General features: G+C 45.9%; 1 protein-coding gene across 5 annotated transcripts in view; it reads left to right on the forward strand.

The window, feature by feature from the left end:
• Positions 1-13,624, forward strand: part of ERG (ETS transcription factor ERG) — a 263,881-nt gene that overhangs the window by 141,482 nt on the left and 108,775 nt on the right. Inside the window, exon 1 of one of the 5 annotated variants that reach the window (XM_060640883.3) lies at positions 11,936-12,079. The exons of the other annotated variants lie outside the window; for them this stretch is intronic. Coding sequence (XP_060496866.2) covers positions 12,062-12,079 — 18 coding nt within the window. The 5' untranslated portion in view covers positions 11,936-12,061. Of the gene's footprint in view, positions 1-11,935; positions 12,080-13,624 lie in introns of those variants that run through there. 5 annotated transcript variants of the gene reach the window in all.

Here is a 13,624-nt window from a genome sequence, read left to right on the forward strand (position 1 = left end):
ACATGACAGTGTAATTGCCGTATTGATAGGTGTTAAAAATCAATCAACGTCTAGCCTTGCATCTAATACTCATTCCACCTTGTGTCTGCTTTCAGGCAAAAAACAATACACAATGTCTGAAACAATTTTGTCTTTGATTTTATGTTAAAGGAGTTCCTCTTGGATTTAGTAAATAGATGTACTGTTGATAGAATGTTCAAATTTAGTGCAGAATGATTGATTTCTTCATTTGGGGGGTTATGAATCATACCTGTACCTATTGATTTTTCTTCTGCACTTACATTCATTACTTTTGAATTCAGGAAGATGGTTGGAAATTAAAACGGTTTTGATGTTAGAGAAGCGTTTTTGGATTGCTGGATTCATACCCAAAACCTCTGGTTTTTTACTTCCAAGCAGTCTACTAATTCCAGAAATTCTGCACTTACTGCTGCTGGGAAAAGGTAACAACGGAATATCTGATTTTCAGCATAAATTCTCTCCTTCCAGCTGTTGTTTGGTTGAAGGCGATGAACACCTACGCGGGCACAGAGTCCGTTCACAGCTGCACGGTTTCGCGGGGAGAGCTCTTACTCCCGGCTCTTATCGGAGAAAATCTGTATGTGTTCAGAGGGAAATGGACCTTAATGTGTCTGTCAGTTCTTTTTTGCACTTGTAAGTGAGAAAAAAATTAGAAAGCTAAAGGGTGGCGGTTTTGAGTTATTAAGAATGGTCTGGATTAGCCTCAACGTCCATGGGTCAGTACAAGGTGGCCGCTGATATTTCACATCTGTTTTTGGTTTGCAGTTACTAACAAAGAAGCACAAGGTATGTGTAGCCTCATTGTTAGCGGTTTCCCCGCTCTCTTAAAGACACAGAGCCCCCCACTCCAAAGGGACGCAATACTTCTCACTCCCTTTTACAGATTAGGCACAAAGGCTTGGGTTAGGGGTCACCCCTGGCAGTTGAAAAATTTCTTTGTGAACCTTCCCAGTTCTTTTTTTTTTTTTTTTTCTGGCTGTTAAGAAAATAATAAAAAGAGCTCACAGCGCAAGAATTCCGTAAAACGGAGCGGTGTGAGACATACTAATGGCTTCTGTTCCTGATGAAAAGTTTGAAAGAGCTTGAAGTCACCTGGAATCAGATATCTCAGATGCAGATTATCTCCAAGTCTGGGAGGTGAGATTTGGGTGCTCCGGCCCTCCGGGCTCAGAATAGGGTTGCTTCATCCACAGGAATTCAGTACGTGAGTTGGAAAGTAAGAGAACTTGACCTTCTTTATAAAGAAGGCCCACAGATGTGTGGAGAGCATTCCGTAGGGACTGCTGTTTTTCTCACGCTCTTTCTGGGGATGAGGAACACCCGGGGCCGCAGATCCGGGAAACAGGGCCCCCTCGTGGGTACCTGTGCGTCTCCCCTCTGCTCTGGGGTGGTGGTTGGCCAGGCCCCACCTCGCGGTCTTCCGGATGGCTCTCCCCATTGTCACAACTGACCCAGTGGAAACCCCCGTGGCATCCCGGAAGCCCGAGACGCCGCACGGGGGACAGGGCCCCTGGTTTCTAGCGGCTAATGTTTCAAGGGGAATAATAGCACCACCTCCCAAACACTGGTGCTTCTCTTTTTAGTAACTCGGGGTAATGAACCCTCTCCCTCTGCTTCTCATTTACCAGCCCCATTCCTGTGGAAGTCACAGAGGGGAAATTAAAGCTTTCCCATGTCTCCTGGGGAAAGTAACCTAAGGTGGATGGGCAGAGATGCTTCCAGAAAGTGGGAATGGGGAGGGTCAGCAGGCTGCAGGCACGGGGTGGGGACCGAGGAGGGAGGTCACAGCCAGGACCCAGGGGTCCCTGCCCTGGGGGGCTCAGGTGACCCGAGGCACACGCACCTGTAATGAGCGGAGAGGAAGCGGGGGGAAGAGGGAGGGAAGAACTCGCGATGTTCGCCTCTTACGTCTTTTAAGTCAGATGCTGTTGAAATTTTGGCACGTTTTCTCTCCAACAGATACGTACTTTTTGTGTGTGTGTTTGGCCGATGGCTGCTTCCCTTCCTTCGCACATCTTCGGTGCCTGACACGGGGCTGAGCATAGAGTCGATGCCAGGAAGGGTTTGACGAATGGACAAGCGATCACAGAAGAATTATTGGCTGCGTAACAAGGTTGCAAAAACGTGTTTGAGTAAGGAAACTTCTGAGGGCGTTGCAGTCACCTTTTGCTTTAGAACGAATTCACTCTGGAACTCGGGGGCTTAAAACTCACAGTGACCACTTTATCACTTCTGTTCTCCGTGGTTCCAAGGGTTGACTGGGCTGAGACAGGCATTTTTCCCTCAGAGTCTCCATCATGGCTTCTCCGTGCGCCTTGGGCTCTCTCTCAGTATGGCGGTCAAGGTGTGAGGGTGGCTGTTGCCAAGGAAAGCGGGTGGAAGCTGCACCATGTTTCCAGGTAGCTTGGAGGGCGCAGGAGCTGAACTTAAACGCTGTAGAGACAGGTCTTCCCAGCTTCGAAGGGTGGGCACATGGCCCCCCCCTTTTGATGGGAGCAGTGTCGATGTCACCTTCTAAGATGGGCACCTGTGATGGCGAATCTTGCTGGGCTCTCTGGGCGATTCAGTCACCGTGGGTGACGCGGCAAGCGTCCAGAAGTGCAACGAACCCGGCATTCTGACGGTTTTCACTAATTGCACGTGGGACCGACCCAGGTGCTGAATCAGTGTCGCTGGAAATAACCTTAGTCAGAGTTGCTTTGGAAAATTGCAAGGGCTGGGGTAGCGCCACAAGCTGTTATTTTATTTTGAAATAAACGTGCCGTAAAGATATCACGAGGCAGGCAAAACACAGGACAGAGTCTCCTTCTTTCAGTCACTCGTTTACGTGGTTGGTAGTTCGTTATTCTTATGGAATATCTTCTCACTGCCAGGTGTTGTCAGTTCAGTTACCGAGAGGGAAATCCCGTCACACACAGAGTTGGTGGAAGGTCTCGAAGGGACCAGTTGCCTTCTTCCCCCGCACGGCCTGATCTGGGGGAATTGCTGGAGAAAGTCGCCTCTAAAGTTACGCGGGTCATGTGGCCTGGAAACGTGGGGGTGGCACGGTGGTGGGGCAGCCAGCCTCTCTGTGTCTCTGTCTCTCCGCATCAGTCAGTGTCTTCCTCGCTGTCGTTCTATTGTGCGTGTGCGGTGTGGTGGGGGGAGGCGTGGCTGGCTCACAGCTTGAGTGCCAGCTTCCCTCTTAATTTCGAATGCAGATCTTCTCAGGAATTGGTCAGCACGCAGTGGAAAACCAGGTGAACGCCAAGTTCAAGTCAGACTCTGGGCTTTTGAGGGCCTCTCCTGGGCGGCCCACGGGCATGGCCGGTACTCTCCTTTCCTGGTGCTCCTGGGCTCTGTTGACGTGCTTCATTCATTCATTCATTCATTCATTCATCCATTCATTCAGCAAATGGTTGCCGAGCACGGGAGGACATGAGGACGTGTCCTCTGCATGAGGACAGAGCACCAGGGGCTCCGGGGGTTTGCTGCCCTCAGTCTTTGGGCACGGGGAGGGTGGCACATGGCAGGGGACTCAGTACGTGCTAATTCCTCCCTTGAACAAACCTGCAACATCACCAGTTGATTTGCCGAAGGAAAACGGGCCCAGGTGGAGTCCGTGACTCCTTGACTCACTGAGGCTGAGGCCAGGCTGAGGCCTCCTCGCCCGGAGCCAAGGCCCCTGTGACTGGACTCACTAGACTCGTGCTCCCTGAGGGGTGTCAGCCCAGGTGGTCTCCAACCGTCTCCCTTGGTGACCCAGAAGCCAGCTCTGCCCTCCCATCCTTCGGTTTCCACCTAAGCTGTTCATTTTGGGGAGCCGATAGTGTGGGGGCAGGCTCTGTGAGCCTGGGGTTGCTCTTCTCTTCTGTCAGTGCCTTAAAAAATATTTTTAATGTTTATTTATTTCTGAGAGAGAGAGAGAGAGAGACTGTGTGAGCAAGGGAGGGGCAGAGAGAGAGGGAGACACAGAATCCGAAGCTGGTTCCAGGCTCCGAGCTGTCAGCACAGAGCCCGACGCGGGGCTCAAACTCACAAGCTGCGAGATCATGACCTGAGCCGAAGTCAGACACTTAACTGACTGAGCCACCCAGGCGCCCCTCCTGCCAGTGCCTTTGTCTAGAGTGGCGTCGCCTGAGGCTGGGCACGGGGTCCCCCGGTCACAGTTTTCCACACCTCGCCCCATCCACCGTGTGCCATTTATGTGCAAAGGTGAAGTTTGTTTCCCTTTAAAAGTCGCAGACCAGCAGATGAAACACTGCCTTAATTATCCTTACATAGAGCACATTGAAAATGAACCTCTGCTCTCCTGGCAGACCGAGAGGAAAATGCATCGCCAGCCACACTTTCTGTCACCTCTTCAGAGATCGGTGGGAGCCTGTCCCACATGCAGCCCCACCTTCAGATGGCCATGAACCAGACAAACGACTGTCACCCACTGACCTCTCCCTTCGTTGGTATATGAACCAAAGTGGAAGGGGGAGAAGAATAAAAGAAAAAAAAAAACTATAGGTATTTTAAAGCACAAGTGAGGACGAGAAGAGAAAAGTTGCAAGTCACTTACATTTCTTGCAAATATTCCCAAGGCACTGTGTTCTGCTTTAAGCGTTTAGCATTTAGATGGCCTAGAAGTCAGTGTAATCACATAATAGGATTGTTTTCAGGAAAACTTCCTTATTCAGTTTTAAAGGTAACTTTATTTCATATGTATTTTCACATAGTGTATCGTTTTTATAAGTGATGCTCTATAAACATAGCCCCAAAACTATAATTAAGAAAAATAAATAAATGATGGCATCAGAAGGTATCTCCCACATGTTATGATATAATCCATACCCTTCCCGCAGTCTGTTTCTGGAAGGGGTCTTCGGATATCAGAGTTTAGGCAAGGTGCGAACGTGAAGGCAGTGTTGTCTACACAGAAAGCAAACACACCCAAAGCTGACCTGTTAATGTCATGGAACATGCATGAGGAAGATATTGAACCACTTGGAATTACTGAGCAGTAGAATGTTTTTATGGTTTGGGATCACTGAGAGCGGGGTAGAACAATTCTGTGATTTCCATGGTCAGATCTCACCCAGAAAAAACGGTGGCTTTAGTCTAAGGTGCATATCTGTATAATTTATCTTTGCTCCTTATCCAAGTAGATTTCCTTATGTTACACTGATGACCAGTGTAAACTTCTCTGAAAAGCTTTCTCCATTACGAAAGGTGGATTTTAACGTTAATGGATAAAAAGGAGACAACTATGTAGGATCATGATGTCAATACAAAAAACGTCAAGTGAAGAATTAGTCACACCCTTAGGGCCCTTTAAAGGGACATTTAGCACCCTCTAGTGACAACAGTTCAGCCGGTTCCAAGGAAAAGTCCCTGCAAGGCCTCAGGTCCATTGCTGGCAAATAAACAAAGCAGTGAAGGTCTTTGGCCAATAGGTGGTTGCTTCCTAAAATTCTCGCTGCAGGATTATTTTTGTGCCCATAAATACAGGATGCAACAAGCGTCCACCAGGCAAACCCCAGCTTGCCTTCTGGCTGTCATCGACAACACATTTAGAATTGTCACTTCCATTTGTCCCCAGATACTGTAGTTTTCCCCCAAACTGTGTGCTGAGGTTTGTACTGAGATCAAATGAAAACCGTGAATTAGCCTGGGTCACAGTTCCAGTGCAACTCAGTGCATTTAAACAGAGTAAACACATTTTTTGGAAGGCTGGCCTGCCTCCATCTGAACGGCACACTGTACCCTCAAGAGGGAAAGGGCCTCCTTCCGGCTTTGCAGAGAAAGGATACCATGAAGAGGGTGTTTACCTGCATTGTGCAGGGCACGGTGCAGAAAGAGTACGATGCCGACTGGGTCCAGCGCAGAGGATACGGTGTGGCAAATGCTCACTCTTTGACACACCTGCCTCCACGAGCCGGCCTACAACTTGGTGACTTCTGTAGGTTGCCTGAATCCACTCTCGCAAATGTAAATGCGCTCTTTATGGCAAACACTTTGTTCCTTGGCTTCATTTCTGATTCCATTTGTGATATAAATAAATTAGCAAATACATACACACATATTAAGTGTTGTAGAAAGAAAGGCCTTCTGAATCTGACTCAAAACATCTTGTAAAAGAACGGGGAGCAATTGTCTAATGCAGGCTTCTCTGTAAATTTCCATTATCTGGGTGACATTATAGTGCATTTTACTATCTTTCTTTACAAAGTAGTATGGGGGCGCCTGGGTGGCATAGTCGGTGAAGCGTCCAACCCTTGATCTCTGCTCAGGTCATGATGTCACAGTTTGTGGGTTCGAGCCCCACATCGGGCTCTGCGTTGATGGCACAGAGCCTGCTTGAGTTTCTGTCTTTTCTTCTCTCTGCCCCTCACCCACTTGTGCTCTCTCTCTCTCTCCAAATAAATTTAAAAAAAAACTTAAAAGAGTGCGTATTTTCTTGACAAAATAATGTATGTGGACGGTCAAGACAAAAATAGATGCTGATATATAGTATCTTATAAATGAGACTGACACACTTAAAAAAATTGACAGTCTAACTAGGTCAAAATCTAAGTTAATTTAAACAGCTCAAGATAACTTCTCAGGGTGGTCAGGGGTGACTGCTGAGGAAGTAATTGGGACATGATTCTCCAGATCTCAGTAGGGGACAGAGGAGCAGGACAACACCTGGCGGGATGGCCATGTGATTTTGTGTCGCCTCCAATTGTGTGGCACGGGTGCTAGACCCATGCCCTGTGGGCAGACCAGGCCTTATGGTGACCACTGCCATCTGGAGGCTGTAACATCTAGGCTTATATATGCCAGTTGTATGGATAAAAAACCTCGAAACTCATAGAATGGTTCACAAATTATATGTGGAAACACGATCATTGAAACAGGAAATTTCCTTTAAATTACTGTGTCAAAATAAATGTTCCTAGGAATTTCTTCTCTCTTTAGCCCCGAGTGTTACATTGACATATTTAGGGTCCCTAATACTGATTTTAATACTCCTGAGTTTTTAGAGGCGTACAGAATTGGCTAAGAGCAAAGTTGCTAAAAAAACATGAGAATACATGTGACGCTTATGAAATTGCATTCATTGAAATCGTCGCTCCATTGGAGCCTATAGAGCTGAACTGACACGTGCTTCAAAATTAAGGAAATTGCAACTCGGTGTTGAGAAGTTGAGGATTTAGTATGTGATAACAATTTCCTCGGTTTAGATGAGTTCAAATCAACCAAGATGTTGAAGAATAATATTAACCACATAGAGAAGGTGTTGAAACAATAGTTATTTGAATTGTAATTGGATTATTTCTTAATGTGTTGCTGGAGGGCATCACACGCGCGCGCGCGCACACACACACACACACACACACACACACACACACACAGTCTTACTCAATGGAGTGAAACTGTGCTCATGCAGTAAGCTTTGAATAGAAAAACGGTCCTCAACCTGTGTGTAATGAGCGACCTTGGCGGCTAAGAGTGCCTTACACTGCGCGTGTTCTCAAGCAAACCCTCCAGTGGACGGAAAAGTTCCACCGAGTGATGTAGTTTTCCACTGTGGGGGCAGCTCCAGATGCTTGATCCTTATCTGTAATCTCAGGCATGTCCTTGGCAAAAATCCCTGGGACATCCTTCTTGCAGGCTGTTCATGAATAATCCAAACAGTATACATTTTAAGATTCATGTGTCATTTTAGGGACAATATAGAGCACTTGGTCCTATTGTTTTACCCTTAAAAAGTTTGCATCTCACGGGCTGGTTCCAAGCTCCACAGTTTTATGTGGGCGGAATTGAAGTCGACAAACACAGACTTCCTGAATGTTGGGACACCCAGTGGCAGGACAGAGCCTTGTCATGCTTTATTTCCTAGTGCCGACCAGAGCTCCTGGCGTGGAAAAGCCCCTTTATTAATATTGACTAGATGGGTTGATGTTGGATAGACGACCGTGACAAGACACATGAGTATCTTCTGGGTTTCCTTAGATGACCGTGACAAGACACATGAGTATCTTCTGGGTTTCCTTACTAGTTACAAACAGGGCTCCTCTTTTCTTGCTGTAGACATTTAACATGGAGCATGCGTTTTGGTACGCACCCGTGGGGCTTGACAAGTATAGATATTGTGTGCTGCGTGTTACACAGGCATTTATTAAAAAACATGGAACCTTACGTGTCACTTCTGTAACTTTTACATTAAAATTTAATTTCTATTTACTGTAAATGTTCAGAAATCGAGATGAACCGAAGGAGACGGAGGAAAAACAAATAAGAAAAGAAAGACCATCCACCATTAGTACCATAGTACCTAGAGCCTCCTGGTAGTTCTCTCTTGCCTTTTTCCTTTTAACAAAATGGGTCTCTGACATAACTGTCTCTTGGACCCTGATTTTTAACTTCCCAGGCATAGGATCATAACAGTTCTCCATATCACTGGGCATTCCTCTGTTACATCATTTCCCTGCAGTATTTTAAGTGCTGATGACCATTCCAGTGTATGGATGTTTAATACCAGGATTAATCAGTCATTCACGAGCGAGCCTTCTGTTGGGGCTTCAATTAAAATTGTGGTTCATTATCTCTTTGCTGCGCCCTTACATCGTTTTTAGAACCATACTGCCCTCATCCAAAGTGTTTCAACTCCTGACCTTCCTCTGTCGATCTCAAATAGAGAAGTTAATAACAGAATACGGATGAGAATTTGTTGCCTCTTTAGAAACTGGGAAGACGTGGTTTTAAGACAAATAAATGGCAATGCCCCTTTTTACTGTTACAGTAAACGTATGGTCAGTTTTGTATGATTTCCTTTTTTCATTTGGAACAAGATAGGAACAGGCTTACAAAGGGTTGTGGTAACCTCATGGGGAATGGGTCCATGATGGGTAAGTAAAAATGGAAATGTAGAATTTACTCATGGGCTCAGATGTCCACAGACACTGGGGGGCCATACTGGTCCATTGTGGTGTTTACTGTGTTCCAAGGAGAGTGGAGAAGGACCTTGTCCTGGCAGGATTGTGGCAAGATGGCCCCCCCAAGCTGTGTCTCTCTCTGCTAGATTGCCCTGACATGGGTCGGCCTGGTTACCTGAAGGGTGGCTTTCCCCAAGGAGGGCTGCTGTCTGGTTAGAAGCTGCCTAGTCCTTAAGATGCTGAATAATCTGGTGCTGAGGCCAAACGTAGGTGTAGGCTTGGGGTGGGGGTAAAGGGGAGGATTAAGTGATAGCATTATCTTTGGATGATTCCCCCGGGGACTAACGTTTGGGCCATGGTTTCTGCACCACTATATTCTTTTTTTTTTTTTTTTAATTTTTAAAGTTATTTGTTTATTTATTTTGAGAGAGAGGAGCATGAGCAGGGGAGAGGCAGAGAACAGGAGAGAGAGACAGAGACAGAGAGAGAGAGAGAGAGAGAGAGGAATTCCAACTGGGCTCCGCACTGTCAGCACAGAGCCTGATGCAAGGCTTGAACCCACAAACCACGAGATCCTGACCCGAGCTGAAATCAGGAGTTGGGCAGCTTAAACGACTGAGCCACGCAGGCTCTCCCCTGAACTACTATATTCTCATTAATAGATACGTCAAACGCTTTCAATAGCCAATCAAAGTTAAAAAGCAACTTTGCCTTAAACATTCAGAGAGTACCAGGCTTGCATGCTATTATGTCATTATAGGTATCAGGAATTATTGTCTTTGAAGATGCTCAGCATGAGTCTAACATCTTGTTGTTAGAAATGAGGAATATTTGCCTTAAAAAACTTTGTGACAGGAATTACAACTCACTGCCTGAACACTGGCTTTTTACCAGATCACCTCCATATTTGTGCGCATCTTCAAAATTCAACACAGTGAAACTTGTGGGTAGAACCTTCAGGAAATAGGTCGAATAGTAACATCTGGTTTTCTGTAAGTATCCAAGCAAAGAAATTCGTCTCTAATAAAACAGCATTTTTATTAATTACAGAATAAAGGAGATCTGTGCCTATTCACACATAGGCATTATACATAAATTTTAGAGAGAGAAAGCAAAGGAAATGAAAATTACCAGCATTTGGGGTAAGTGGGCGAAAGATATTAGGAGTCCTTTGCATTAACTTGTTTCTGCATGTTGGAAATTTTTCCCTGCATAAAGAATTAAAAGATTCCCCTGCTTGATCTGAACTAAGCAGTAACCAAGGAGTTAAGAGCAGAGGCTTGATGAAGAGTTAGGTGTCCTAGGTCTTTGGGGACGACACGGAGAGGGCTGGGTTAGAAACCAGGAGACCAGAGTGAGGTAAGACCAGTCAGCAGGTTCCCCCAAGGCTCTTTTGTTAGCAAAGTGTCCGTCCTGTTTAAGGCTGCTCTTTGGGAAACCCGTGATGGAACACTGCTCACTGGGGTACCGTGGGTAACATTTACAGTCGATGCTTCTCAGGAGGGCAAAAGCAGGGAACCCTGGCGGAGCAGAGAACATTTTTCTCAGCACTCCCGAATCCTTGTGGACGCGACCCAGATAAAACAACTCAGTGCTTTGAAACTTTCGGGGAAACAAAATTTTAATCGGCCTGCCATCTCCTTCATTGTTCAGAGATGAAAAGAGGGGAAATCAACACCCCCTCAAAGTGTAGACGGTGAGAACGTGTGGGTTCTGACTTTTATCCAGAACAGGATTTCTTTAATTTTCTCTTTTTCCTTTGTTTCTTCGTTTGTTTGTTTCTCCCTGCCCCCCTGCCCCTCCTCCTTCTATCCTAATGCAAAGGGGTTAAGTCAGGAGACAACCAAAGATATAGAAACCCAGGCTAGTTTCTAGAGCTCTGCCATAGGCAGGCCTGAAGTCTGAGTGAAATCAATTCACCGACCGTCCACCTCTAGAACCAAGAGTTGCTGAATGACTCAGGATTTCGTCTCTTGGGTTCTGAGGGTCCCCGTGTGGAGACCACACTTCTTTACTGGTCCAGCTTTCGTGTAGCTGGATTCAAAGCAAAATGTTGTTTCTTCCAGAGAACAAGTAGTTTCCTGAAAATGAGTAATTAAAGGCCCGAAACCCTCTAAGGAATGTTCAAGCTTACATTAGCTGTACTTCCTTTGGGTGGAAAACAGACGTGTGGCCCTGAACTTACAGCCTGGACTTTAAAACCCTTAATGAGGTCTTCACCTGCTATCTCTGCAGAGTCAAGATCTCTCTGAGGGTCTGTGGCCCACAGCGCTGACTTTCGTCACAGTGGGACCGGCTTGCTCGCATCAGAAACCATTTGCCGTAATTTCCGTTATTTGGCCTTTAAATAAATACTTAAAGATCAGGATTTGACGGGCTTAGTTTTTCCCGTTCTTTGCCTTGCTTTACCTTACTAGTTCTAGAGCCTTTGTGTGTTTTCGACTGGTTTATTGTGGAGCAAATAAAAAAAATTACATGTGCTTGGAAAGAGAAAATGAAACTTCTGGGAATACTCACTTGAGATGTTGAATCAAGGCAGGCCGTTACAAATCAGCAAGCAAATACGTTAACATGAAATAAGTTCTACCTGCAACGTTTCCATTTTGGAGAACGGAACGGGGAGCGTGTGGGGATGAGTGGCTCGAGTCCCGTGTGGCAGGCGTGTGGCAGGTCCAGGGAGGTGGGGGCCCAGAAGGCCTGGCACCCGGCTGTCGGGGGCCCTCCACGCCCCGTCCCGAAGTGCTCACGGCACATGTGAAGCCATGAGGAGTGCCACCACGTCTGCATCCTGCCTCTGTGTGGCGTGTCGTGTGGTGACACATCAAGTCATACCTGCCGTGGGGGTCCCTGTCCCGGGCAGTGGATGCCTTTTTTTTTTTTTAATTAAAAAAAAGAAATCTCCTGGCTGCATATCATCAAGAAAAACAACATTGTTTTCAGGGTCCCTTATCTCTCCACTCCCAAATATCCTGTTTCTTCGGGCTGGGCAGCCAGGACCAATAGAAACCTCTTCCTGCCATTGGCTGACTTCATTTCCCAGACTTAGCACGATCTCATCCGCTCTAAACAACCTCATCAAAACTACTTTCTGGTCAGAGAGAAGCAATAATTATTATTAACATTTATTAACGATCAATAAACTTGATTGCATTATGGCCAGCACTATTAAGGTAAGGAGAGGGTTCCTTTTCGTTTGACAAAACCTTGTGCTTGTTACTTTTTCTTTGGTTTCCTTTATCAAGGCAGATAAGTCCGGATTGGGCAACACCCCCACTGCCACAATAGAGGACAACAAGATTTCCTCTGCACTGCCTAGTAAATTTCCTTTTTCCTACTCCAACCATCCGCAAGGCTTAAAAACTTCAAACTCAGAAAAAAATTGGGGTTTCTAAATTCACTGTTGAGGGCTGTGGATGACTTTTGCAAAGGCTTCTCGGAGCGCGTCTGAATTTCCATATTCTTTAACTATCCCTAGCGGGGTGTGGATGTGTTATCTACTGGAAGGTGATGGACTCGGAGAGGTTGGAGGGAAGGGTCGGAGAAAAACAGACGGGCTTGTAAATGGTGGACTTCTGGATGCTCTCGAATGACTCCTTGAGCATCAGGGTTGCTAGCCAGCCCCAGTGGCAATGAAGAGATGCCGGGCGAGTGGCGGTTGGTCATGGGACACGTTGACTTGCTCTTGGATCCTTCGTGCTGAGAACGGAGTGTTCTCATAACTCAAATGGTGGTAATTCGGTTTGTTCGGTTACATGTTGATCTTTAATAAAAGTGCTACTCCTCTCCGCGCTGCGAGTAAACGTTCTTGCCCGTCAGGGTTGGTTTGCGGGAATGGGAGAGCAGCGGCCTATTGGTTGATTCTCTCGCTGTGGGGTGTGCGGTCTGCTGTGTTTTTCGTGCAAATGTCTCTGGTTGATAGCATATAGAAATTAATGGGGAGGTGGATCCATTCAGATGGAGTCTAAACGCGGCCTAATTCCTGGAAACGAAGCCAGTTTAATGGCGAGTGCAGGGCAGCGGCATGGGGAGTATAAAGTGGTCGACTGTTGGAATATTTTCCCGGCCACTCTGCCTGGGTGACACTTGTAGAAATGAGAAAAATCAGCAGCAGACACATACTGAAGGGAAGAAAAAGAAAGCTCTGTTAGTTGTCTTTAGTTTTGCTGCCTATAGGTGAGAAGCGTTTGGTGGTGTTTTCATCAAGGGTTTTGGTTCATTTCAAAGCTCCCGAATACGGAAGTCTGCCCAGAATCGAGCCAAGGCGTTTTCAAAAATCTTCCTTGGTTTGGTGTCCGAAATGTTGGCATTAGAGGTTATGAGTAATACCCACCCTATGAACTGTGTCTCAGAAGTTTTGTTCTGTTTTCACTTCTCAAAGGATGTTTTCTTTTTCAAGGAATGTTCGATAATATATATTAAAAAATCATGTATCAATGACTAACCTCACAGAGGTTTTTCCTTCTCTGGCTTCAAGGATCTGAGGCTGCTGAAACTATCATAGAAAAGAATTTTAAAATTGGAGGGTTGATGTGACCCTTTCAACTATGTGAGCAGAAATTGTTCGGTTGTATGATGCAAAATGCTGCCCTTTTTATTCTTATTTTCTCTCTTAATTATGTCCATATTTAATAACAATTAAATCAAATATTCTTTGTAAATTTTAAAGAGCTGGGGTGCAATTGTGCGGGTTCCAAAAAAATCAGTGTATTGAAGGA

This window comes from Panthera onca, chromosome C2 (assembly GCF_046562875.1).
Source record: "Panthera onca isolate mPanOnc1 chromosome C2, mPanOnc1 haplotype 2, whole genome shotgun sequence".
In the NCBI taxonomy this organism is placed as follows: Eukaryota; Metazoa; Chordata; class Mammalia; order Carnivora; family Felidae; genus Panthera; species Panthera onca.